Source organism: Chelon labrosus (assembly GCF_963514085.1).
Source record: "Chelon labrosus genome assembly, chromosome: 2".
NCBI classification, from domain to species: Eukaryota; Metazoa; Chordata; class Actinopteri; order Mugiliformes; family Mugilidae; genus Chelon; species Chelon labrosus.
The window spans coordinates 27,498,820-27,526,772 of NC_140338.1; the positions used below are offsets into that span (position 1 = coordinate 27,498,820).

The window sequence follows — 27,953 nt, forward strand, 5'->3', positions numbered from 1 at the left end:
TTCACGTTTGCGTGAAATATGAAATATGTTGCCTTGACCAAGATAGATAGATACATAGATAGATAGATACTTTATTAATCCCGAGGGAAATTCAAGCATCCAGTAGCAGTTACATACATTGAACATAAAATACAAAAGCTATATATAAAATAGAAAGTGACTAGAAATAAAATGTTTATACAACTATAAACTATGTTAAAAATATAAAGTGACCTGTTAGAAATATAAATATAAAGTGACCAGTAGAAGATGTAATCATTTTACTATCAAAATTCAGGATTATGAATGTATCAATCCATCATGTACACCTTAACAGTTATTATTATCAATCAAACTACAATGAAATGAAATACAATGAAAAGTTAAGTCAATCAACCAATTATGTATCTTTACAAGTTAAGGGTACCAATTAGGGCTGTTGGAACGAATTTCGGTAGTCGAATATAATTCGAATATTTAAAAAATGAATGCTAATCGAATGTTAAAACTACTATTCGAATGGTGTTTTTTTTAATGTGTTGAAAAAAAAAATGTGTTGACTATCTTTAGCGAACGTTTGATAACAAATTGCTTGTCACTCCTGATGCACAATCTAAAAATGGCCAACAGCGGTGAACACACGGAGACGGAGATCACTACTCCTGGCAATCTTAGAAGTGATGTATGGAACATTTTTGGTTTCCCATCACAAAATGGAAAAATAATAAGTAAAAAGACAGTAATCTGCAAAAAATTGTAAGGCTGAAATGAAATACCACTCCACCACGAGCAACCTGAGGGCACACCTCATAACGGTACACCCTGATAAGCTAGGCGAACAGTCTGAGGGCGATGAACCACCGCCGAAGCAAGCAAGGATTACCGCTTTTTTGCCTCCCTCCTCATCACGGGGTTTACCCGCTGCCCGCCAAGCAGCAATTACAGACAAATTGACACGATTTATCTGCAAAGATATGAGACCAATTAACATCTCTCAGGGGTCTGGTTTTAAAGAGTTTGTCTACGAGCTTGAGCCAAGGTACACTGTTCCTAGCCGCACAACCATCACCGACAGAGTTGTGAAACTCTATGATACCACTAAAGACAACATCATAAAAAGTATTAGTGGACAAAATATTGCCCTGACCACAGATGGCTGGACGTCACTAGCCACTGAGGCATATGTGACCGCCACCGCACATTTTATAGACGAGGGATGGGAGCTGAAAGATGTCCTTCTTAAAACAACTGAAGCTCAGAAAAGCCACACTGCCGAGAACTTAGCCAAATACATCGGAAACATACTTGAAGAGTACAACGTGGATCGGGAGTCTGTGCTTTCTATCACCACGGACAACGCAGCTAACTACGTTAACGCCGTAGAGAGGCATCTACAGGCCGTTAATGTCCCCTGCATGGCTCACACTATCAACCTGGCTGTGAGGAAAGGGTTGGCAGTGCGAGCTATTGAAAGTCCTGTCAGCAGACTAAAGGCCACAGCACTGCACTTCAATAAGTCAACCACAGACAGCTACCAACTGGAATCTAAACAGAAGCTGCTTGGAGTAAAACCTGCGAAGCTAATCAACGACTGCGCTACCCGATGGAACAGCGCGTACGACATGGTGTGTCGGGCAGCTGAGCAACAAGCTCCTGTAGCAGCTGTCATCATGGAGAAGAAACTGTGTCATCTTGAATTGAGTACCAGTGAGTGGACCCTTATGGAGCAGGTGAGTAATAGAAATGTGAATGTCCTGGTGATATTGGCCTAATAATGGGATATATTGTTTAATTAATAATGCAAGAGATGTTATGCAAAGCTAGAACATTATTACAGTTTATCTAACGTTAACGGTACACTTGTTAGCTAGGCTTACCCTGTAGCCAGCTAGCCATAACGTTATTCTAATGTAGCCTATTTTTGTTTTCCAGGTGAGAGCTGTGCTTAAGCCTTTCAAAATAGCCACTGAGGCGTTATCGACCGACCGATTCCCAACAGCATCAGCCATTCTCCCCCTAAAGTGTGTGCTTTTGTCACATCTCAAGCCATCCATCGGCGATTCGGCAGCACTCAATGAAATGAAAACTAAGATCTCAACGGATCTCGAGAAGCGATACAGTCACAACAAAGACGCATTAATGCTGCTTAATACCGCTAGCTACCTCGACCCGCGTTTCCATCGGCTAATTCATTTGGAACGAGACCAGCAGCAGGAGGTACGTGAGAAAGTAAAAGCGGAGCTGATAGTGATTGCGGAGGGAGGCTATGAGGAAGACGAGGAGGGAGCAGCCATGGTGAAGGGGACACAGTGCCAGGGGAAAACCGCTCTCAGTGCTATGGGCGATCTTTTTGGGAACGTGTATCTCCAAGGCGCTGACGCATCGGGTGGTAGGCCTACCTTGGACATTGGAAATATGTTGCAAGAAGAAATGCTGATCTACGAGAGTGAGACCCCGCTACCCACCGACAGCGATCCACTGTCGTGGTGGAAGACATCAGAGTCTAAGTACTCCCACATTGCCCAGCTGGCACGGCGCTACTTGAGCATCCCAGGCACCTCGGTTAGAGCAGAAAGGGTTTTCTCCACGGCGGGGATTATAGTAAATAAAAAACGCTCTGCACTAGATCCAGAAAACGTAGATCGCCTTGTGTTTTTGGCCAACAACCTTTAGGACCACATCTTGCCCATGTTGATTATTATAGCCTGGCCTACTAGCCTAATGTTAGTGTTACTGTTAGCGCACTTAAGCAGCGCACTTTGGTTTACTTTTGTTCGACATTTCTTTAATGCTAATTTGTTTGGATAGATTTGTGTTTTCGACCAACAGTGACAAAATACTTGTTCAAGATCGCCCTCCCTCTAAGATGTGTTTAAATGAAAAAGGAATAGTGAAATTGGAGGCCAGGGGATGTGTGTAACTAATGAGCAAGAAAGCTATCACCTGTTGGTAATTACATGTTTATTAGTAATACTGAAATGCCTTCTAGTGGACATAATGTAAAACAAGTCAACTACGAGCTCATAGTGGCATTGGCAATGCATAAGCCCGTTTTTACAGTGTGTGTGTTTAGATAGATACATAGTAGCCTAAATAGGCTATTAATAAGTAAAATTTGAGCATTAAATATTCGAATATAATTTGAATATTAAAAAAAAAAAATTATGAATGAAATTTGAATGGGGTAATAGAGGAAGATTGACAGCCCAAGTATCAATCAATCCTGTTACATTGAAAAGACTCATTCATTAAATTATCTTGAAAAAACTGACCACACTGGTCTTGGCTGGCAATCTTTCCCCTTTCGCCCTGGAACCCATGATGTTGAAAGGCGATGGCCAGATTTCACCCAAGACTCTACAAATGGAGTGGGGTCAAAGCTGTCTACTGGTGGCCCATTCAAATCCAAAAACAGGAGAGAGGTGAGACTGTCGACACGCAGTTTATTACGTGCTTTCCTGTCAGTGTCATTCAATGCAGAAAACCCTCTCTCGCATTCTGCAGAGGTTGCCATATAGGTCTTGCTAGCAATTATGAGTCGTTTAAGTGTGTCTCCTTCCTTTCTGCCATCTTTGAAATCTCTGAAATCCTGTACTGCCTCTCTGCATCGCTCTCCAAGCAACTTGGCCAACAAGTGGACCTCCGCTTCCCCATATAAAATGAGGTCTTCCTGGTTTTGTGGCCAGGTAGATTTATCTAGGGGCTGGAGCAGTTGCACCAGATCATCTGTTGGCATGCGAGCAGTCAAGTTGTCTACAACTGCCTTTCCTACACGGTCACCAACAAGGGTGACACCTTTGAACTGGCCAACTGACACACACTGCTCAGCCTTGGAGATAGACTTCCCACCCCGTGTTTTCATTGCTGAAAGGATTTTGACAGTCTGTTGCATATAGAAAAAAACTGCTGACAAGTGAGGAGTCTCTTTGCTGCAATTTCAGCGAAAGGCTCTGCAGTTCTCTTAACCTGTTAAGCCCAGGCCATATTTTAAGAAAAACGCCTAAAAATACATACCCAAAGTAAATGAAGAATTGTGACACAATTACATGGTTCATATGCATTTCCTTCTAGTCTGGGAACATCTGGACCTCAGGGAATGTATTCCCAGTGTCAGAAATGCTGTGTCTGTTACTATAGTTGAGTAAATTGCAATAAATGAAAGGAGAAATGTGAAATTTCTATCCTCGCCTATTTTTTTTCCTATTTGTAAGAGGATAACACTATGCTAACAATAATCCCATGCACACAGGTGCCACTTTTTCAATAACTTTTGATACGCAGTAATCATTGTAGCGCTCTCCCGGACCCGGTACCGGGTCCGTGGGGTTCAGGATGTTAAGATGTCCTTCATGCAGGCCAGATCATACAGGAAAGTTGAACTAGTAAGATACTTATAAAGTCCAAGGTACTTCTTCCTCATAATGTCTGTGTTACTGGCATCTTCACTCTCTGCTCTGAAGAATTTGGCCAGGGCCGGGTAGTTTCTCCAGACAGCTTTCACAGTCTGAAAGTTGCTTGACACCCACCTAATTGTAAATACCTGGCCAATCTTGAGCAGTTGCACGTTAAGATCTCCAGCTGCCTCAAGCAGCAACCGAGTAGTTTTGTGGGATTGGTTGAATAAACTATACAATCTGGAAATGAAAATCTCAAAATGGTTACAGCCAGAGACAGATTTAAGGGAGTCTCCTACAGCCAGTTCCAATCGGTGAGCTAGACAGTGAATAAATTTTATCTTTGGGAATTCTTGTTTAAGTTTAGTAATTACACCAGATTTACTACCAGTTAAAACTGAGGCCCCATCTGAAGCAACACTGATAAGATTATGTTGTAAAAAAACATCATCAAAGCCAGCTTCCCTCAGACTTCCTCTCAACGAATTATAAATGGAAGCGGCATCTGTGCCCTCCTTCAACTCAACTAGATCTAGGAAGACATTGTCAAGATCGCCATCTCCATTAACATCACATCGGATAAAAATAATCAGGTATGCCCGCCCAAACACAGTGCTCTCATCTATTGTAACAGAGATGCGGGAGTTCTTTTCTTTAATTGTTCTGACTAGCTTTTTTTTCATTTCATGTGCAATGTGGTCTATGATTTCTGCGCAAGAGTGGTCTGATCGGTGCACCTCCCCCACTACAGCACCATTAAGTTCTTGGAGTGTCATAAGTGATGGCATCTTTCTGAATGCCAATCTCTCTTTAGCAACAGCATAAGCTGTTCTGAAGGAGCTGGTGGTTTCACGAATTAAATTAGCACTAATTTCCAAGATGTTTCTGGGTAATACATCTTTTTTCCTCTGATTTTCAATCTCTATAGCTCTCTGGTGTGCTGCACTGTCACGGTGCTTGTAGATTTTCTTTGCCAGAGTTTTTTTAGAACAGCTGCCAACTAGTCCATTCATCCATTGTTGTGAAAAGTGCATCCCGATATATTTGTCAGACAAGAGCAATGTCTTTGCGACTCTGCAAGTGGCACAACCTAGCATTCCGTTTTGTCTTGAATATAACCATGGGTTTCTATCTTTCCACCCCAGCCACTGTTCTTGTGTCCAGCAGAATGGCGTTATCCCTGTCTCCTCATGGTCAATCCCTATAATAAACTAAAGGAAAAAAAGGCTATTAGGATGTGGTTTGGTGGCATACTGTGCAGATCTCTATGTCTAACAAACTCACCTCTTGGTCATGTCCTGCCTGCTCATCGATTTGCTACTGTCCTCCTCTTGCCTGCTCATGTTCACTACTGCTGCTTGTGTTTGTCCGCTATTTCCTCCTGCCTGTTCATTATCCTGCTCTTGCCTGCTTCTTTCTGCTGCCTGCTCATTGTCCTGCTCCTGTCTGCTTCTTCTTGCTGCCTGCTCATTGTCCTGCTCCCGTCTGCTTCTTCCTGCTGCCTGCTCCTGTCTACTTCTTCCTGCTGCCGGTTCATCATCCTGCTCCTGCAGAGGACCTATTTTCTTCATACACATTCACATTTTGTTAAATATATCAGCACTCATACCTTAATTATCTGTCTCTTAATTGTTATATGTCCTACTTACTGTTTTTACCACCAAAAAAATCCCTGATGTCTGGAACCGTCCCTTTTCTCTTACTCATAGTTGCTCTGTAAATTGCATTAATTTCACGTTTTAGTAGGATGACTGTAAGTGACTTCCCTCACATCAATGTTTTGAAATGAATGGCGTTTATTCGTGTGTTAACATCAAACATTAAAATCCATAACGATTTTTTAATGATTGTTTCACTTGCTGTAGTGGTGAATGTTCGTGAGTGAAGAAATCGCGCGCCACTGTATGTTGTTTGGGACGGGAGTGAAGACCTATCTCGCGCCTAAATAGCCTACAGATAGACTAGCCTAGCTAGCTTCTGCAGCAGTTCAAACTGACACACACACATTTGAGCACGTTTCCATCCAACAACTTTGTCCATGAGATAATAAACTGCTTGCATTAATGCAACCAGAATTGCCTTAGTTTCTCCAAGATACTGACAATTTTTTCTTGGTGCAGAGAGCTTCAGGAGCTGCGTGAACTTTTAGCTATTTATCTAGCTAGAGACTATGACTACATTATGGATGAGACCAATACTGAACAACCAAATTAAGACAGTTCTGAAAACCTGTTTAGATGACGAGCTGCTCATAACATTTACCACAAAATACAACGCATGATGATATACATGGTAGTCAAAACCATAGGCAGAGTTTAAAGTTGATTCAGCCACTTACTCTTAATTTCGCACACACCAGCGCCTGCGCCTGCGCCCGCACCCAGTAGGCTGTACGTTTGACAGCTAGTGAAGAACCATATCAAACAACTGAATGTACTGAGAAATGGTACATCCCAGTGGGGGTGAGGGTTTGAAAATCGTATTTCATTAGATTATTTCCTGAATTGATGTGATGGTAATACTGCATTTAAATACATACAATTTTGGAAAGGCTAACATTATATTTTATTAAAAAATTTTCAGTACCCCCCAAACTATTATTTTCATCTACTTTGGGGGGTTCTAAGTCTCATCTAGGGGAGTCAGACCCCCCCAATACCCCCCGTAATTCGAACCATGGTGACGGAGGGAGGAGATTCCTCCCAGTCCTGGTGCTGCCTGCTCATCAGGCTGAATGGCTGGCACCTGGCAAGGTGTGGGTGTGGCCACTAGGCCTGAGCATAAGTACTGTACTCTGCTCAGGCCATGCAGTCTCTCTCTGCATTCTCTCTGCATTCTCTCTGCTTTTGCTCTCTGCATTTGGTCTGGCTACCACATGGTGTGAGAATTGTTTGGGGCCTGGTGTTCTGTGGTAATGAATTATGTTGGATTAACTCTAGGTTTTTGCATCCACACATTCAGCCACCTCACTTACAGACATGCATCCATAAAACACTATTGATTACTGATTCCTGGTTTTTGAGTTGTTTAATAAATTTCTTTCTTTAAAAAGTACATGCCTGGTGTGGTCTCCACCTTTTTGTCTGGTTCCCTGACTAGGAAACGTGACAATGAGTGTAACATATTTAGTCTTGTTTATCTGACATTAAATCGCACTGAAAAAGCACGAGATGAGGCAGCCAGTACTTCTGCCTCATGGAAGAGAGCGCTAGTGAGCCACGGGTTCATGCTGTTGCTCTTCTTCTACGCTGAGTCAACTGTACTGTAATTGGGATATTTTCTCTGTGTGAAAGCCAAAAATAGACGACTGTAAATCTAAAATTTCAGTCAAAACAGGAAGTGGTAAATGATGGAAAATATTTTGTTAAACAGTCTGAATTAAAAATGGATCAGATCATCAGAAGATTTAACAACTCAATATTAATCCATATTTCCATTTGTACTTTTTCACGCGAAAATTGTCCGAGTTTAGGGGGACGCAAAATCATTTCTGGAAACTGCATAACTATGCTGTTGTTTTACATTATGCCAAGAAGCTACTGCATATGTATGATTTTTTTGTTCTGGAAGTTACAACTGAAAGCTCATATTTGCCCCAAAGACTGAATAAATGCCATAATACAGTTTAAAATGCAATTTCTGCTGTTTCTATCAAATTGCACCCCCACCCACCAGATCGGGTGGCGGGGTCCTCAGGGTCGATCAAAAATATGCAGGGGGTCCAACCGTCCAGGACCCCAAAAAGGTTGAGAACCACTGCTCTAGTGGGTCCTGTGCTCACTGGCCAGCCGACTGGCATTTGCCACAGAACACCAGAATTGGCACTATAGGATTTTTCATAGATGAGAGCAGGTTCACCCTGAGCACATGTGACAGATGTGAATGGGTCTGGAGATGCTGTGGAGAATGTTATGCTGCCTGTAACATCGTTCAGCATGATGGTTTGGTGGTGATGGTCTGGGGAGGCATATCAATGGAGGGATGCACAGACCGGTCTACCGGTCTACAGGACGACACCCTGACTGCCTTTAGGTATGGGGATAAAATTCTTGGTCCCATTATCAGACTCTACACTGGTGCAGTGGGTCCTGGCCCACAATAATGTCCTGCCTCATGTGGTTAGAGTATGTAGGTGGTTCCTGCAGGATGAATGAACTGATACCATTGACTGGCATCCACGCTCACCTGGCCTAAATCCACAAAACACCACTGGGACATTATGTTTCGGTCCATCCGATTAACACCATGATTAAATAAACCAAATTGCTGTTGCAACTACTGAAAGGATAGTAAAATCTGGCCTTTAAATAGATTGCCTATTTTCTTCAGCCCTTGTGTGCTCCACCTCGGATTTTGCAAAGTTAATTTTATATCCCCAGAAGATGCTGAATGATGAAATGACCTTAATCAGACAGGGAACAGAAGTTTTGGGTTGCAATACAGGTATCAAAATGTCATCTGGGTATAATGTTGTGTTCCTTTTCACCAACGAAGATACCAGCCTTACTGCTTGGGCCAGTGGCTCAGTAGCAATATCAAAGAGCAGGGGGCTGAGGGGGTCGCCCTGCCTGTTCCCGCGGTGGAGGGGGAAGTTGGAGGATCTCAGCCTGTTAGTCAGAACCTCCACCGCCGGTGTATTATACAGAACCCTAATCCAGATTTTTCAGCTAGCCAAGATTCGAAAAGTATGGATGGTGAGTTGATAGAATAAAAAATCCTTAAATTCTGAAGAAAAGTAGGAGATAAACTTGTCATCTCTGAGGAGATAAGGTTGAAATCTCCAGTGCTGTGTCAATGCCTTGTCCTCAGTGAGAGAATATACCAAATAAAGGGGGGCATGGTCTGATAACACAATGTTGCCTATAGAACATGATAAGAGACATTTTTGAGGCGGGGATGAAAAAGTAATCAATTCTGGTATAGCTTTTATGTGGGGCCAAAAAAAAGTGAACTCTGAATCAGTAGGGTGAACCTGCCTCCACACATCAGAATATTAAATATCATGACATATATTAGTGAGAACCCTTGCTTTCTTAGAAGGAGGAGAAATGTCAGATGGAAGTTTGTCAAGAGAGGGATTAAGGTGACAATTGAAAAGTCAGAGGAATGCGCTGGAGGATAATATAGATGCATAAATGTTACCTCTTTTCCTGTGAGTATTCCTTTAACAAGTATATCTTTAACACAATCAAGAGTAGCAAAGACTTACCCCACCAAACTCCTTTGCAATTTAGCATTATCCTTGTCCTCCAGGTGTCCAAACTCTCTGTGAGGGCGCTGACCTGCTTTTCCAGCTCCACAATCCTCAGCTCTTGTGCTGCAGAGGAGTTTTCAACTTCAAGTAGTCTAGCCTCTGCTTCATCTAGCCGCTTGCTAGCCGCCTGGAGCTCTGTAGCAAGCTTGTAGATAGTCTCGGCCAGAGGGCTAAGGTTTTCATCAATAACTTTAATAATGTTGTGAGCCATTACGCTCAGAGCTTTAGCAAGGGCAGGGTCAAGCCCATCTGCGGTTTACAGTTCGGCTTGGTCGCCATCTTGTGTATCAGACGGGACATCTTTTTTGTCTTTATTTCCTCTGGTCCATCCCATCTTGTCGAAACATTGTGGCCAAAAGTTTTCCAAAAGACATATCCTATTGTGTTCATAACAAAAATAGCTTATAGTGCCCAGTTGTTGTCAGGATAATGAGAAAATTGGCACCAAGTGGTACAGAGCTCTAGTATAAGCATCTGCTCAGCTCACTGCCATCACGTGACCCCCTCACACAGGGTTAACATCAGCACCCTGTCAGCCCCTGTGGTTCAGAGTTCTGTACTTTAATTACACACTCACATTCTACACAATGAAGGCAAGAAGGACGATCCAAGTGAAAGCACAGCCAGGCATGTACAGTCCACTGCTTTATTTTAACTAACCCTGAACACAGGGAGGCAGATTGGTAAATGATCAAAATGTCAAACTTAGAGAAGAAAACATTTATGCAGTATAAATACACAAGTATGCAACATTTATGGACTCATTCATGCTTGTTAAATTCAATCTTGTATCTTCACCAATGATGTAACAGTGAAGCTGTGTAACAGAGAGACTGTATGTTTAGTAGAAAGTTGGATGTCCAGGCTTTTCTGGAGAAAGCTCCAGCCCTGGTTGGACCCTTGAGTATCAAACTCTGTTTACTGGAAGTTAAACTGACTGGACAGGTGTGACCAGCTGATGGTCTTTTGAAGACGCCTGCATATTTTTTTTCTTTCTATCTTTGAAAATCTCCAGTCATGCTCTGGTTCAATGAAACAACACTTAATTATGGAACAAAATATTCCAATCTAACGTAAAAGTATCAATAAAACCTGATAAAAATCCATCCTGCATACATTAAGTAAAAGTACAGAACTATTATAATAGACCTTACTTCAAGTAATAATAGTGAAAGTACTCAATCTAAATCCCTCATGAGGGTTTTATTACTATAAACTATGACAATGCTACATTGGACATTTGGCACATGACACGGAGGCCCAATCAGACCATAAGAAAACAATTGCTGTTACTGGATCTGTTACAAACATGTAGGGCAGTAAAAAGTATAAAGCATGGGAACCTGTAGTATTCATTACTACACATGTGTACTGAACTACACCACATAGATAAATGTGCCTTATTACGTTGAACTTCTCTTTCTGAATGTCTTTATTTGTATCAGTTAGTTTTTATATACAGAAGGTACATTTTGGGTATTTGGCTAAAGTGGTTACCCACAATTTTTAAACAAGGAATGTAGATTGCATTATCAACACTAAACACTACTAGGTATTAGCAAATGTGTATCTGAGTAAAAACCATGAATATACAGTATACATAATAACTACATCTCAAAATTCACCTGTAATTAGACACATGGAAATTTTCATTACAGTAGATTTCTTCCGTTGCTGTGACGTTTTCATAGTCTGGTTGGTCGTCATCTGCGTCGCCGTAGTCATGACAGGCACCCTGCAGTTTGGAGGTCATCTGCTTTGAGAACATTGCAGTTTCTTGATTGGCATAAATCTGAAACAGAAGCAAGACACGGAGACAAAGGAGAAGTTGTTATGGACATCTACATTGCCTGACCAAAAAAAGTCACCACCTAGATTTAATTAAGCAAATAGGTACGAGCCTCCTATTGGATAATTACTGCATGGGTGATTATCTTTCAGCTGGCAACAAGTTATTTAACCCCAACTGATGCAATGAGTAGCTTCTCATTTCTTAAATGAACATGTTGAAAGACACATCCTGTGGTCGTGGAAAAAATGTTCATCTGTTTGAGAAGGGTCAAATCACTGGCATGCATCAAGCAGAGAAAACATCTAAGGAGATTCAGAAACTACTAAAACTGGTTTAAGAACTGGCCAACGCATTATTAAAAACTGGAAGGACAGTGGGGAACCATCGTCTCTGAGGAAGAAATGTGGTCAGAAAAAAATCCTGATTGATTGTGATATCTATCACTTAAATGTTTGGGCTATGCTTTTAACATTTTCACACATGGATTGGCCACCACATAGTCCAGACATTAACCCCATTGAGAATCTTTGCTATGTGCTGAAGAAGGCTTTGTGCAGTGGTCAGACTCTCCCATCATCAATACAAGATCTTGGTGAAAAATGAGAATGCACTGGATGGAAATATAGCTTGTGACATTGCAGAAGCTTATTGAAACAATGCCACAGTGAATGTGTGCTGTAATCAAAGCTAAAGGCGGTCCAACAGAATGGATGGATGACCTTTTTTTTTTGGTTGCGACTTTTTCCGGACAGGTAGTGCATTTGAAAAGTAAAGATTTTAAAAATTTACATTATATGATTTACTACATTAGTAAAAAGCTCTTTTTGCTTTTTGGGGTGATCCAGCAACCTTTAGATTACCTATGTCCTACTAACAATAAAATCATCAGGGAGTTGTTTTGTGTCAGACATGACAACTAATTAAGGCTAGACTTTCAACGTTTACTTTCTTACCTCTGCTGCACCTTCTGCTGCACCTTCTGCTACGCCTGCTGCCTTGGACTGTCCGATGATGCCCACTCCAGCTTCTGAGAAAACACATTAAAAAAAAAAAAAAAATGGTCACACATTTGTCTGTGTATAAATACAGCATTTCCGTGCACAGTGAAATATACCTTGCACTTTGTGACATTTATACTTATGAACTATGACCAGGACCACTATCAGTATGAGCAGCAGAGCAGGTACAATGACAGCCACATACAGTGCACCATCTGAAAAAGAAAAACCACAAACACAGCAGGGTAAAAATATACACTTACTGAAAGCACATTGCAGTTTCAAGAATCCACAGCAGAAGTGGCACTGACTATCAGAGCTGCAGCCTCACTTCTTTCCTTTTGATTTATGGTGGTTGTGTATTTTAACTTCACAGTTCTTTTAACAAGTGGATATTTAATTGACTCACGTTCACTCACTGGAGACAATAACTGTAGAACCATTAAACCTCAACCAAAACCAACCCCTGTTTATCACATATGTTTGATCTTACCCCAGTGAGACACACACACACACACACACACATACCTTTAAGTAGTTTTCCAGCAGAGTATGTTGAATTAGTTGAATTAGTTGAATTAGTTTTGACAGTTTCCACAGTGAAGGTTGAGATTACAGTCGTGGTCGGCAGAAAGACTGTTAGAGAAAAATAATGTTGATGCATATATTGCTCGGGCAGTTTAAAAGTTTTTTAGTCAGTCAGATAGTTCACTACACCACCACAGAAATGTCTCAGCATCTTTCTGATCATTGGTAATAGATGGTTATCTGAACAACTGAGGTTGTTGCACTGACATTTTTAACAGACACTGGTTCCAGAAAAAAATATAATATAATACTGGTGATCTATTAACTTTTCTTCTTGCAGTATCTCCCACCACTTCACCACTTTGTTCTGTAATTTTTCTATGAACAAACACTTCAAACCTCTGAATGCTGACCATCTCAGTGGACATCACATGTTGGCATCAAGCTCAGATCACTAAGTCAACCATCAACTTTTGTGTCAAGAGTAATTATAAATGTCAAGGGATGTGACCTTTAATATAATCACATTGATGTTATCACTTTATTCTATAATAAACTTCTATAAACTATGATGATTAATAAACCTATGAACACTGAATTAGCACACCATTGGAAATGTTCCTAGTGTTGCTGTAGCATCTTATTTAAGCAGTTAAGCTGAGTTAATTCAATAAGTATTGGTAAATGCTGAAAGCATCAACTGATCTAGCCAGATATAGAAAGGCTGCTGGGGGTTAAATGAGGTTTTGAGAATGACACATGCTCCTCCAGCTTCTATGACAAGTACTTTTTTTTGGCACACTGTGTACGCTTAGTGTGAAGCACTGTCTACAAGGAAACCCATCTTTACTCAGTTGGGTCCAAACAAGGACATTCATTTTATTGTCATAGATCTCACCCACTGACAGTTGAATCTTGGTGTAGTTTCCAGCTCTCCACTGTGAGTCTGAACCACACCAGTACATCCCAGCATCACCTGCTTCCAGGTTTGTGATCGTCACAGAGAAGGAGCTGGAAGAAACATCATCTTGCAGTGTGAACCTGCTTTGAGTCGTCACCATGTCCGTGCAGTTGTTGAAGTGGTCTCCCTTACAGAGGAACTTCCTGTTATTCTGGTGTTGAGGTGGATACGGACACTGCAGAGTGACTGTGCTTCCCACAGTGCCACTCGTGGCGTTTGTCTTCACACAGCACCACGCTGTCAGAAAGAGCAACAATATGTAAGAATCACTGTGTCTAGTCTATGTGCAGGCCACATTAGAGATACATGTGCACATGTTTAATGATTCTACTTTCCTTTAGTTGTTTAGTACATTTTGTGAAGGTGTAAAAGCTTTAGTCATCTTTGCTGTTCTACCAGACATTAAATAAGTTTACTGCAATAATATGAGGTATAACTGAGACCTCTAACCTTCAACCTCCAGCTCAACAGCAGAGAAAACATCCAGTCCACTGTTTCTATGGACACCACAAAGATACGACCCAGAATCCTCTTGGTTCAGGTTGGTAATGTTGACTGTGAATCTTCTTGACTCCTTGTCATCAGTCAGTGTGAAGCGTCCATTTTGTTTGCTGTCAGAGGTGATGACTGCCTGCTGCAGACATGTGGAGGGCTGCTTTCCTCTGCAGATGAACTTCAGGTTGTTCTGGTACTCAGATTCATACGGACAAATGATGGACACTGAACCTCTTTCATGACTTTGAATTTTATCCACATTGTTGCAGCAGCTGTCTGTCAAGAAGAAACAATATTCACTTGATGGATAACTGAATTGTAGACACACTTTTTAAATTTTATTTACCTTGTTCTAATTCCAGCTTTACTTCAGTGTAGATATCTTTTCCAGTCCTTGTCACCCCACACCAGTATTTCCCAGCATCCATAGACTGAAGATCAGAGATGGTCACTGTGAAGGTTCGTTTCTCGTTGTCATCATAGATGGAGTATTTGTTCTTCTTTGTTTCTGACGTCTTAATAAGAACATCACTGTCGCCACAGTCGTTCTTACACAGGTACTTCTCATAAGACTCATAACCCTGATCATAGGAGCAGGAAACGTTAACATCTCTGCCCACATATCCAAACACATGGATCACTCCTGCTGCTCTGGTCACATTACTGAGAACAACTGTGAAGAGAAAGATGACATGAAAAGGATATTTCTAACTTCCTGCTGTATAATGACCATTAACAAGGTGTGATTCTCTGCCATCAGCTGCTTCTATTAAAGTCAATACTGAAACAGATATATTTACTCATTTAATGTCAAGAACTTACTGCAGAGGATGAACAGCAGGTCTTTAACGGTCCACATCTTTAACAGGAAAATACAAAAACTGAAGAGGCTGTTGATTGTACTAAGCTGTGTGAAATCTAGAGGAAACAACAGTGAGTTCAACACATCTGATGTTACATTTAACACCCACAACATGTGATGGTCAGTCCTGCAAAAAATAAAATATGTCAGTTCTGCATTCATGTGAACAGTGTTAAGGCGGGTCAAATGACCTTAATGATGCATTTGTTTTTAAAAAGATGAAGTTTAGATTAGATTAGAAGAGTAGTAAAAATAAATAAGAAAGGACAAATAAAAATACACCTTTAACGAGTCTGGAATAGAAGTTACTACAAGGCATGTGCTCAGTCTTTATAAAAGAGTACTCGAGGGCACAAAAAAAAAAATCTTCACTAATAGTGTCGGCATTTTATTTGTTTATTTATTTAATTAGATTAAAACGGTATCCATGGCAATTGGTAATTTCACTTTTCTAAAAATACTTTGCTTTGAGTTCTCTGAACATGAATAAAGAAATAAAATTTAAAAAAATCTGCATTGTCTGATTAGTCCAGCAGATCAATTGCACATTACAACTGTGAAAGTTTTTACCCAGGTTAACATTTTAAATCTTTATCAAGTGCTCAGCTGTTGCTAAGAAAGCAGGAATGGATCCAGGAAATTATTGTTGTTGCTTAGCGGTCAGGTGTTTAACTAACTCTTGTTTAAATACAGTCAGTGTAAGTCAGTGGTATATATAAATCCTGTGTATTAATGAATGAATGAATATATATGTATAGATATATGTTTGCAGTCATTTAATTGAAATAACTTACTGCAGGGGATGAACAGCTGCTCTTGAACGCACCTTATCTCTGTTTTAGTTCACATAAAGTGAAACTTAGAAGGAAGCGTTTCTAATATTGTTCCACCCACAAGCACATGCATTGTGAAATGGAAAAGTTCTGAGCTTTCACTTCTGTCTTTTAAATGACACATTTTAAACTATAACTTATTTACACCCTTATGACAATTCCATTTTTTGTACTCTCTATGACTTTTTCATGATAGCTCTAAATAAGTAGTTGAAGAGACTGTGAAAAAACAATCACAGGCTGTTGAGAATAAAAAAATGTTTTATTGTTTTAGTATGTCCTTCATTTGGTATTTTAAGTAGACACCTTTAGAGTCTGTAGTCAGTTCTTCTAGCTGCCACAAAGGGGCACTCCAACCTATTGTAACGTTATGACGAACTACATGAACAACAAAACAGTGACTGACTTGGAGTGAAAGGGGCACTCCTGAAGACCTTCTGTGGACTCTGTCAGCCATCCTGTATGGAGTGGTGTTGGAACAGTGGCATCACAGAGAGGGAGAGGAAGAAGCTGGATAAGATTATCAGGAAGTCCAGCTCTGTCCTGGGCTGCCCCTTGGACTCAGTGAGGGAGGTGGGTGACAGGAGAGTCCTGACTAAACTGTCCTCCATGCTGGACAATGAGTCCCACCCCCTGCACGGTGACCTGACAGGACTGAGGAGCAGCTTCAGTGACAGTCTGCTTCACCCTCGATGTGTGAAGGAAAGATACAGAAGTTCTTTCCTTCCTGCTGCTGTTAGGCTTCAAAACTAGCACTCCTAATATGTGCAATATTATTACACCACAAGGTGTAATAACTTTTTAACCCAGCTACACCAGTCTGTGCAATATCTGACTATTCAATCTGTGCATTCTCTGCCCTTTCTGTATGCTGTTGCATACTGCAATTTCCCCATTGTGGGACAAATAAAGGTTTTTCTTATTCTTATTCTTTTAAGAAAAAATGATTTATTTTCTAGTTTTAAAACTCTTTCTTCCTTTTGAAGCATGTAAATCTTCAGTGATAAAGTTATTGAACTAGTTCAAAAGTGACACTGTCGTGTCATATTTTTCTGACCGCAAAGAACAGATTACAAAAGATTATGAGTAGAGGACAATAGGACACATCATACAGACTTTTTTTTAATGAATTAATACAATAATGTTGTTGTTATTCAACTGATTAAAAAGAGGTGTCTTATTTGTCGTGGATGAAAATGATCATGTGTGTCCAGGACAAATGTTCATTTACCAGCCTTTCAGAGTTTCTTTATAGGCTCAAACATGTTTTTGTGCCAGAATTACACAATATTTGTTGTACATTATTGCTTTACGAGTTATATGCAAACTTGTAAATTGATAGGCTACAAGACGGAAAACATCATCTGTGAAATGTGTGAGATTTTTGGTGACAGTTAACATTTGAAACTACTAATAGTAATTTAACTAAGGTTTGTGAGGGAGACAAATTGAATAAAATATTCCCTAGGCATATGTTATCGTCATTTCATTTGCTGTTGCTCGATTTCCACATGCACTAAACACTGAACTTCCCATTAGTCACTTGATAGAACTTAATAGAAGAATTCAGTCTGTTTATTTAAGCTGAATCATGATTTATCACCTATTTTAAGTCTGTTTGTATACTTTGTTAAGTGCATCAGTTCCTATAAAGACTCACCAAATGTCCTCCAGACCCCCTTTAGGACCCAGACATACTTACAACCTAAAATACAGTGCCCCCGTGTAAAACTACTGACCCCACCCTGACCGGTGCATTATAAAATGCCAGTGAATGTGGGTGGAAGCATGCATGTGTATTTTCCCTGAGCTCAGCCATTCCCTCGACTCCAGCTGACCGCTCAGCTGTGCCTCTCGCATACTGCAGCACAAACTGTTTCCATATCTCACACACTCTCACACCGAAAAGGTTAACATTAAGACCGCTGTGCGCAGGGATAAGTGTGTCCCGAATTAGCGAGGATGCCAAGGCGAGCTGGGCTTTTGCCAAGGTGGGTTGCCAGGGGGTGTTGGGTGTTGCCGTGGTGGGTTGGGTTTCTGCAGTGCGGCCTGATTGCATGTCGGCAGTGCGCAAGGCGCGTGTGTTATGGTCTTCTCAAACTACAACCCAAGACAAACACACACCAACACAGCACTTGTGTGTGTGTGTGCGTGTGTGTGTGCGTGTGTGTGTGCGTGTGTGTGTATAGGGGTTGTTATATATAGGCGACCCTCTCAGGTCTTTAGGATCTATCTTAAACCTCCATGCTATGTGTTAATGCCTCCCTCTATGTCTTACTCTGTTAGCTTCTCCTTCTTGCTTACATTCATGTGATGTTAACAAGCTTTAATCAAAATTATATTATTTCACCTACACATCTTGAACAGAAGGCTACAAACAGGAGGGTCCAACCAAAGTAGTTCAAATGTAGGATTCATCGGTTATTCACAAACATTTGAACACTGGGTTGTGTTCATTCTCCACAAAGAACCTGCACTGCCCCGCTGCATGTTAGCTGTGAACTAGCTAGCTGTTGTTTAGAGGTGTGTTTAGTTTGCGTTGAACCGTGTGAACTCAACAGAAACTCCAGTTCTTTCGGGGTATTTCCCACCACTCTTGCTTTTCCTCTCATTTCTGTGCATTTACTGTTCAAAGCGGATGCATAAAGCATCTGCTTTGAACAGGCCCACTCCTATTTCCAATTACTTTAAATGATGCTCTCTTTAAAATGTGTGCAGCAGTCTGTACTGCCCCAGTGTTGACAGTAATTTATTTAATCCATGGCACGTGTCTCCAAACTTTATAAATGTGCAGGAATAAATTGCTCAAGTGTCCCTTCAGGCAAGTGCTCAGCAGCGTGTTTGCAGGCATGCTGCATGCATCACTCTCACTTTGGATGAAACAAAACCAGTTTTGGAACACCTGCACATTAAAGAATGGTTTATTTTTATATTAAATTACTACACATTTGATTTGTCTGCAGATGCACATGGCAAGTGCGCGTGCTTTAGTGGCTATCTTTGCGAAGACCAGTTGAAATTTTAGACAAAGCGAGGACAATTTGGCCCATCATTACTTTCTGACACATCTCAAAAGAGCTGTTTGAGAGTTTAGAATTGACTGGGATTAGAATTAGATATTTAATTGTAATGGTTAAAGCTAAGATAAATACATTTCCTCAATGAGTGTCCTCACAGTGATAGCCATTCAAGCACACATGTGTGGAGAGAGAGAGAGAGAGAGAGGACATTCCATCCATTCTTGCTCTTCCTGAGGAAAGAGAAAAAAAGCATCACACACACACACAACTGTTGACAGCAGGCATACACACCCCTCTAAGGTCATTCACACATCCTCCTCTTCTTTCAGCTCTCCACCCATCAAGCCCTAATAACCTCAACCATCCATCCTTCTGACAGTAGCTATTTATTTTGACAGGCGTGTTTCTGTTGCTATCAGGCTGCACTACTAAACTCCTACATGAAGTATACAATGCATGTCCTGTAATTTCAGCACTCTGTTTAGACGGAGCCTGTGATGATAATAATTCAGTTACTTTCATGAAGCTTGAGAGAGAGAGAGACATTAGCTCCAGAGCAGGACCTGGTCGACGACGGTGGAAAATATAATTGCTTCTCCTTCTTTCACTCAGCAGTGAATGCATGCACACACACACGCACACACATGCAGGGGAAAAGGATGCCAACCAGAACAGTGGCCCATCAAAGCTCCACAGGGGTAGCGACGCCAGCACTGACGCACTGCTGCTCTCCTGCCAGCTAATGGTCACTGAGCACTCATAATGTTTTTTTCTTTTGGGTAGTTAGGTGGATAATATGTCTTTGTCTGCAGCCATGTGGGCAGACGGAGAGGCTGGTAACTTTTGGTCATTTTTTTGTTTCTACTATGAATGCCTCTCGCTAGTTGTATTTAATTATCTGCAAGCCAACCAAGTCTTGCGGTGCGGTGCAGTTTGAGACACATGAGGACAGTTTTGTTCATACATCAAGAGATGAAGTAGTAGCACACTGACAGGGAATTAGAAGAGTTGTATATAAACAGAAAGACAGATGTCATTTAATTTCCTGTACAGACCCTTTAAACTCATTAGCAAAACACACACACACACACACACGCACACAAACGTAGTACATAAAGACTCACAGAGCTGCATACTATACACTTCTGTCAGAAGACTCCTAAATTTTACAGAAAGCTTTTTACAAAGCAAACTTTCATTTCAAGAATGAGCAGTATCATCGTGAGAATAAAAATGATTTAAATTTAAATTTCAGCACATCATCCATTCATTCACTGTGGCTCATGCACAGATTTACAAACACATTTACATATGAAGTATGCAAGTTCAGTCAAATGAGAACATCTCAGCTGATGCAGCATTTTGGCTGCTAAAACATTCAGGTTGTCCAACTATCTGTTCAGCTGCGAGGCAAAAACAAGCTGCAAAGCATGGTAAAGAGTCTAGAGAAGTAGACTTTAATGAGGACCAGGGATCTATAAGCCTGCTTATCCCTTACGGCTCCTTCATCCAAATTTCAGTCTGTTCCTCTTCGCACGTCTTCCTCGCTGACTTTCCTTGTGCTAGTTTGTATTGATCTGACAGGGGTTTGTTCCTGCTTTCTGTGCTCTCCTGTACAGCTTCAAGAAGTCCTTGTAGCGAGGGGCGCAGCCAAGCCAGGCTTCACCAAAATGGACGGAGCCAGTCAAAAGGTACTCATCCTCGCCTGGATGCACACTGCACTGTACGGGAACATTGACATGTCCACTCCAGCCCTGTCCTTTGGCCCCGCCCCATGCAAACACCCTGCTCTTCTGATGAAACAGCCGGCTCAGAGTCACAAGAACAGGCGAATGCTCACTGGTAACTGACGTCACACCTCGAAGAACACCACTGCCAGCTACAGGAACAGGAAACAGGCGAGATAAAGAGAAGGAGAGAAAATCAATTTAACGTTCATACAAAAACGTAGAAAACTTTTCAGCACAAAATTACTTTTGAAAGCAATCAAACCAAGCCATAGTGACATTAGTGAGTCACTTTGCTGACTTTTCTCTGCTTGTGCAACTAATCCAGTGGTTCCCAAAGTGGGGGACGCGCCCCCTAGGGGGGTCGCAGAGCCATTGCAGGGGGGGTGACGATTTTTCGGTACGGGAGTCAATTTCACTGTTGGTAACGTGATAGGGACCGGATAGAGCAAATAATCAACGGGAGCGGGCGGGACCGGGACGGAGGACGGAGCCGGAGATTAAATTATAAAATGACGCTGTAATGCGGTGAGTGCGCCCAGCTTTAGATAACAACATAGGGAGCGGGATGGGATTTGGGAGTCTTTCTCTCGGGATTTTGCGGGACAGGATGTTTTTAGGGAGGTAGTCACGTGATCGGGATATGACGGGAGTATTTTTGTGGGCTCAGGATGGGATCGGAGCGACAGTTGATTCCCGTGTCACCCTGTAGATGGAACGAATCAATAAAGGACACTGCTAGCGAGATGGACAAGTTTTTGACGGGCTCCCACGCAAACGCAAACCTGTTACACTGAACATAATTACACAATAAAGTTTACTTTTATTTGTTCAAAAAAGGTTGAGGTTTGTATTAATTACAATGTGTCAAAAGAACTACAATGGAGTCTGAAAATATTATTTTTTTTTGGGGGGGATTCGGGGGTCGTGAAGATTTTCTTACATACCAAAGGGGGTCCCAGCAGAAAAAGTTTGGGAACCACTGAACTAATCCAAGAACATATATTTATACCTATATCAAGGAAAATTCAATACAACATTATCATGCAGCTTACAATCTTGATTTAAAAGACAATTTGGGAAATACATAAATGGAAAGTGGACACCACTCATATGTCTCTATGGTAAATATGTAGCTGGGTTTAGCTGAGGATACCCAGAACATAACTTTTTCTGTATGAACTAAGCAAATACGATATATGTGTTAAATTTAAGTTCTCATCTGTCATCTTCTCAAGTGTTTCTTCAGTTCCAAGTTTATAACTGCAGAAGCCTTTTTGGAACTTCTTCCAGAAAAACACAAGACCCTGTTTCTGTGCTAAGCTAACCTCGCTGATGGTACAGACATGGTATCAGTCTACTCATCTAACTCTCCAGGAGAAAGCGTATAAGTACACTGTATGTTCTAAAATGTCAGACTATTCCTTTAGGGCCCAGATACACCAAACCAATATCAAATAACCGGCAGCAACAAATGCTGATAGTGCTGTCGCCCCCCCCCCCCCCCCCCCCCCCCCCCAGAGGCATGTGCCTAGCCTAAAGTTGCACTTGAACGAACCGCAACAACTACAGCCAACAACCAACTAGCACATAGCCTAAGTGACACAATAGAACTCGCCAAACCAGCAAGTGGCAGTAGTCTGTATTTGCCATTCAAAAGAGGAAAATACAGTTGGTCTAGTTTATTCATGACACAAATATTTTGTGAAATATTCACATGAAGAAAGACTCAGATGAACTGAAAACGAAAAAGCCTTCCGTGTCTGCCCTCTTGATTTGTTACTTTCATCCGTCCTGTTTGTGTACATTAGTTCACTAAGTTAAACAGCCAATCAGAGTGACCTCCCTCACCGACGGTGTCCGTCGCCAATTCAACATTCTTATTTGACTGAAAAAGCTGCCAGTGGTGAAGGACACACCACAAAAACTAATGCGCGGTTTTTACTTCTGCGTCAATTTGACAGGCCAGACCCTACAAAGACCCTACGCAGACCCTGACGCTGTAGCCTGACGTGCACCTCCCCAGAAATGTAACTGTAAAATCCGATGTTTGTACTCATGATTTTTGGACCATGGATATTTACAATTATTTAAAGAGCGTTAGTCAAAACCAAGGATACTATTCCAGACGTAACAAGCACTAGCTTAACTTTATAAGCGCTAGCTAGCACAGTTACATTGAAAGTCAGCTGTTTACTATAAATTACAAATTTTCGCTGAGACTTTATTTAATCTTCTTTAATCTAAACATGGAAATTTTGTTGAAAGTTTCAGTCGGCATTGTTAAAAGTGAAGCAGAAAGTAGCAACAAAAATGACAAACATGAACCCGAATGGCAAAAAAGACACAGCGCCGACTAGCGTTTGGTATTTTCACAGAGTGAGCCAGACTGACGAGCGCACAAGTATAAATGGCTCACGCCGACGTAGGCTACGTGCGTAGGCTACAGCGTCTGTGTCCCACAGATGTATAAACTGCGCTTAAGTCTGCAGATGTTCACTGACAACCCAATACTGATCAGCAGCCAAACATGTACATGTGCATTTGTGTGTATGTATTTACCAAAGTCACTGGTGCACACAGCCATTAGGACTTCTTCATCTGAGCATGGTTTACAGGTAACTAAAACAGAAAACAGGAATAGAGAATACAACATTAATTTTGGCACAAACACCCAGGCAATCTTATTGTCCTCAGTAGTTTTATTACTATACGAGTCCATTTACACGTCCCCTCTTTAGTGTGTCTGCGGGTGTTTATCGGACATCAAAAGAAATATAGAGTGGGTGTGAATGATAACAGCAGGTGAGAGATGAGACGTAATCAGAGAATTACCCTTTGACCCTGTCAGCTATAAAAACAGCTGTAAAACAGCCAGACAGGAAGCGTCACTGGAAAGACTTTAAGATAGCACACCCTTCCCCTCCACCACACCTCTTCATTCATACGGGTGGGCCGCCCAAAACTCCCTGCTTTAAGTGAGAGGGGGTCTTCTCTTGATTGACAGTTGAGAGACGATTGGCTGACCCTTGTGCTTGACCCCAACAAGACCTTTTGATTGGCCTGCTTGTTTTCATATGTCTGGCTGACACAAGGGAGAGTTGGGAGCGAGGAAATGGGGGAGGAGGGTGTCAGAAAGAGGCCGCGTTTAGGCGAGATCAAGAAACAAGGGTGAAGCAGTAATGTGTGGCCTTTAGCTTCAAAACGCCTTTTTATTCCGAGACAGTTCTTGTCCGTCACCTTCACTTTGTGTCAGTGAATCGAGTCAAGTAGGAGTTTGACAGACCATTTAACCAGTTCAGTCAAAACAGTCACTGCAATAGAGAACAAATCTCAGTAAATATTTACTTTTTTTTTTGATGTTATAGTATAATTTGGTATTAACTACACTGCAGAAGGGAAATGTACTCAAATCTCTCACATGCTGGTGCATTTAAATGCACAAATAACTGATTGCTGGGTGCCTTAACTGGACATCCCAACAAATGAATGCAATATTAGTTTGAAATTATGTTGTTAGTGGGGGCCTTTGGGTCCTATGGGTTTGAGGGGACTCTGTGGATCATCCCACAGATACTTGATCAGTGTGGGATCTAGTGAATTTGGAGGCCAGGTCAACACCTTGTGCTGCTCTTCATGTTTTTTTTAGTTGTTCCTTAACTTTTTTTTGTGTGTGTCTGTGTCAGGCTGCATCCTGCTGGGGATGGCTACTGCCATCAAGGAGTGTCATTGCTATGGGGTGGGGGTGTCTGGTCTGGTCTAGGTGGGTGCTACATGTCTAAGTAACATCTACAAGAATGCCAGGTCCAAAAACTTTGTATTGTCACAAGATGGTCAATGTTATTTACTTGTCCTGTTGGTGGTTTTAATGTTGTGGCTGATCGGTGTTTACGAACTAATGATTTCATAAAACGTGCCTGTTATTTAATATATATATTTTCCAATAACACACAGCAGCTCTACCTAGATTTTAAACTTATACGAATGCAACAACAATAAGCATTTTTCAAATAGTCCCTTCCTACATGTTCATTATGGTGTGATAAATACTGGAAATTTGGGAAATCACTCATATTAAACATATTGTGAGAGTTGTGCAAATCACATTTGAATAATGTGTGTTTCAGCTTTTAAAAACTAGCACGAGGCATGAGAAAATATCAAAAAAGTATCACTTTTCAGACAGATAATCACAAAATGAATCCCTCAAGCTGCACAAGTCTTTCTGCTAATGGAAACAACCTGACACAAGATAGAGGGTAATACGAACAAAGGAAAAAACATGTTACCTAAACCAGGGTGCAGGAATGGGTACATGTGCGCCCCTGGCCCCCGACTGGGCACCAGCTCATATTGGAAAGCTGTGATCCTCCGGCTGATGTCGGCCTGTGGGATTGCCTCCACAAACAGAGCCCCCTGTGCCAGGCTGAAACAGTGCACCGCTCCCCGAGCCTGGTCCTCCTCTGCCAGCACCAGCTTTAGATCCCCAGCCTGCTCCAGGTACACATGAGAACCCTGACAAGGACGGATTTATTTAGAAAAGCCACATCTACCGGGAAAATTCAGCCAAACTGTAAATGCACACGGTTTATTTCTTAATATTGGTTTCACACCCTACCTGGGAGTAATTATGGGGCTTGATGCACACATGGAGACCAGACATGTGTCCCGATGAGGACTCTATGTTTGGCCGCAGGTTGACGATGATGGCCCCTGTTGGGTAGAGCCACTCTAGAGACCCCTGAGAGCAGCGAAGGTAGACCTGTTCCACATCTCTGCGATGAGACTCGTGGCTCAAACCACTGCAGGGGAGAAGACGCAATGATTTTACAGACGTCACATATAGAATACAAAATAGGACCAGCATTAAATATCCACGACGCTTAAAATATTGTCGTGAGTGCAGAAAATCTTTAACAACCAACAAGGTTAAAGAAGCATACAGAGGGGATTTAATCATTAGAGCAACTGTGGCAGCTGCCAAGAAATCGGTCACTTGTTTCTGATGAGCATGAGCGACCTCAACACCATGGAACTGATTAAGTCGTTAGAAGCTGGAGGTGGATAAACTTTACAACGCAGAGTGCAAAGTACACGCTTTCATTTTTTATGACTTGGGGACTTGGAGGAGTGATCAAAGGCGCCATGTGGCTGTATTTACTCAGGGACTGGAGCACAGACATTCCTGTGCACATTTCCAGAATCTTAAAAAGGGAGATTTCGTCCACATGGACTGTGTGAAGAATTAAGTCAGAGCAGCCCAAGTCAAATGAAGGTACCACTCTTCTTCACTGCACAGTCTTCTTCCTTTCTGAGAAGAGTGAGTGTGTTAAATGATTCCGGTAAAAAACATTACGGATTAATAACGAGATCTGACGTCAGTTCTCAGCAGAAACCACAAGCGATGTCACAGAGCGGGCAGAAAAACATCCCTAACTCCCACGTCTCTTTTGTTTCACCCTGACCTTCGAGTGCCTTCCCGAGGATCTTAATTAAACATGTTTGTGCGAGATTACTCATCGGATCCCGCAGAGATCCGACGAAACGAACAATAAAACCAGATCAAAGACACGGGCTCCCTTTCAACACATGACTGAAGTCGCTGCTCTGCGTTACCAGAAAACAATCACTTTCCAGTTCATTAGGTACACCAGTGAAAACCAATTCATTCCAGTATAGCAGTCCGATCCTTATCTTCGTGGAGGCTATTCAGCATTTGTTTAAAATAAGTGAGAGCTCTTGATTCCACTCTGATTTGTTGTGTTATTGGATTGTATTGTACCGACACATGTACCTATTATTTTGACAACCCTCCTCTGTGTGCTAGGCTAAACAACAAAAACACTTTAGTTTAATTCAGTAATAATAAATAAACTACACCCTCCAAAATGATCATCAGTTGAATTACTACCTTTTTTAGATAAACTGAACATTATAACAGTAATTCCTAATAATGTGTATTATCCAGGAATTTAATTCTCTCGTGCACAAGTAAACAGCCCTGTAACATCCCTAAATAAATGGTGTCCAATCATCCCTGGATCATAAACATCTGCTCCTGAACAGTGGTTGACCAGAATCCCTTTGTTCAGCTCCATCCTCACCTTCCTCTCCAGCTACACTGGTCGCTGGAGTACTGTGCCACCGCCCGACAGAGCAGCACAGCAGCGATCCACTGCGCAGCCCACGGCCGGAGCATGGTGGCTTTACCCGACCCGGCGGTCACCGGATCCCGCACACCACGCCACACCACACCACAGCAGCCAGCCAGCCAGCCGCGCGCTCTGCGGCTCCCGAACTGCAGCTGTCCGCGTTAAAATATCCAAGAATGCTTTGTTTAGCGCGCGCAGGCTACATGGCGGGTCGGTTTTAAGGCAAAGGTTTCATGTGAGGCAGAAAAGCACAAAGACGAGAAGTTTGTCAAAGGAGCGCGGTGCGCGCGCGCAGCAGGACAACGGAGGACTGTTTAAAAAACTTTCTCTGCGTGCGCACCGCTTCGCCTCGGCGAGGGCGCGTGCCAGCAGCGGACTCCGCTTGAGTGACACGCGAGCGCTCGCTCCAAGCCACGCCCACAGACTCACCGGAAAGATATGTGTAGACGGAGCTCTCGGTTCTACATTAAAATACCATCCAGTTTCTACACACGTTCGGCTGCACCTACACACCGAGCATTCAAGGAGGGAGCAGCCTGACCGTTGGGAACGAAAACAATAAATAACAGAAAGAAACTTGGCCCACAAATGCACCAAAATACACTGCATGAGTGCAAATAAAAGCGTTCAAGTGAAACCAAACCTGCAGTGTGCAAACAGAAACATATTTGCAGATGGAATACACAGCGCCAAGTATGTTTCTGTTTGCCAAACAGATTTTTGAGATAATAGTAATGACTGTTTCTTCTTTTTTTTCTCCTCTAAGTCCAACAGGTCACTAAAAAAAATGTCAGCCTGCAAAGCTGTGCGAGGAGTGCCTGTGCGCTGGTTTTATAAACACATGGATCACATTATCGCCGTGAAAATTAGATCAGCATGCAGGTCTGGAACAGCAGCGTCCTATGACTTCCAGCCCCAGCCCCCCCCAAAAAAATAAAAATCTCAAACAGTCAGTCTC

At 41.9% G+C, this 27,953-nt stretch overlaps 3 protein-coding genes across 3 annotated transcripts; 1 reads left to right on the plus strand and 2 right to left on the minus strand.

Annotated features, from left to right (window-relative positions):
* Window positions 1-953: 953 nt before the first annotated feature.
* On the plus strand, window positions 954-2,652 carry LOC311494868 (E3 SUMO-protein ligase ZBED1-like; the record flags this gene model as incomplete). Its single annotated transcript, XM_084554126.1, has 2 exons — window positions 954-1,709; window positions 2,026-2,652. 2 exons carry the CDS (start codon window positions 954-956, stop codon window positions 2,650-2,652), a joined length of 1,383 nt encoding a protein of 460 aa, XP_084410252.1.
* A 9,866-nt stretch (window positions 2,653-12,518) lies between these two features.
* On the minus strand, window positions 12,519-15,325 carry LOC311496863 (polymeric immunoglobulin receptor-like). The gene is made up of 5 exons (XM_084556874.1): window positions 15,224-15,325; window positions 14,748-15,074; window positions 14,357-14,677; window positions 13,844-14,143; window positions 12,519-13,053 (listed from the first exon to the last, which is right to left on the minus strand). The coding sequence occupies exons 1-5, from the start codon at window positions 15,258-15,260 to the stop codon at window positions 12,860-12,862; spliced, it is 1,179 nt and encodes a 392-aa protein (XP_084413000.1). The 5' UTR covers window positions 15,261-15,325; the 3' UTR covers window positions 12,519-12,859.
* A 4,055-nt stretch (window positions 15,326-19,380) lies between these two features.
* metrnlb (meteorin like, glial cell differentiation regulator b) lies at window positions 19,381-27,295 on the minus strand. Its single transcript, XM_084569654.1, has 5 exons — window positions 26,948-27,295; window positions 25,462-25,645; window positions 25,133-25,358; window positions 23,406-23,465; window positions 19,381-20,995 (listed from the first exon to the last, which is right to left on the minus strand). The coding sequence occupies exons 1-5, from the start codon at window positions 27,040-27,042 to the stop codon at window positions 20,679-20,681; spliced, it is 882 nt and encodes a 293-aa protein (XP_084425780.1). The 5' UTR covers window positions 27,043-27,295; the 3' UTR covers window positions 19,381-20,678.
* Between the last annotated feature and the right edge of the window lie 658 nt (window positions 27,296-27,953).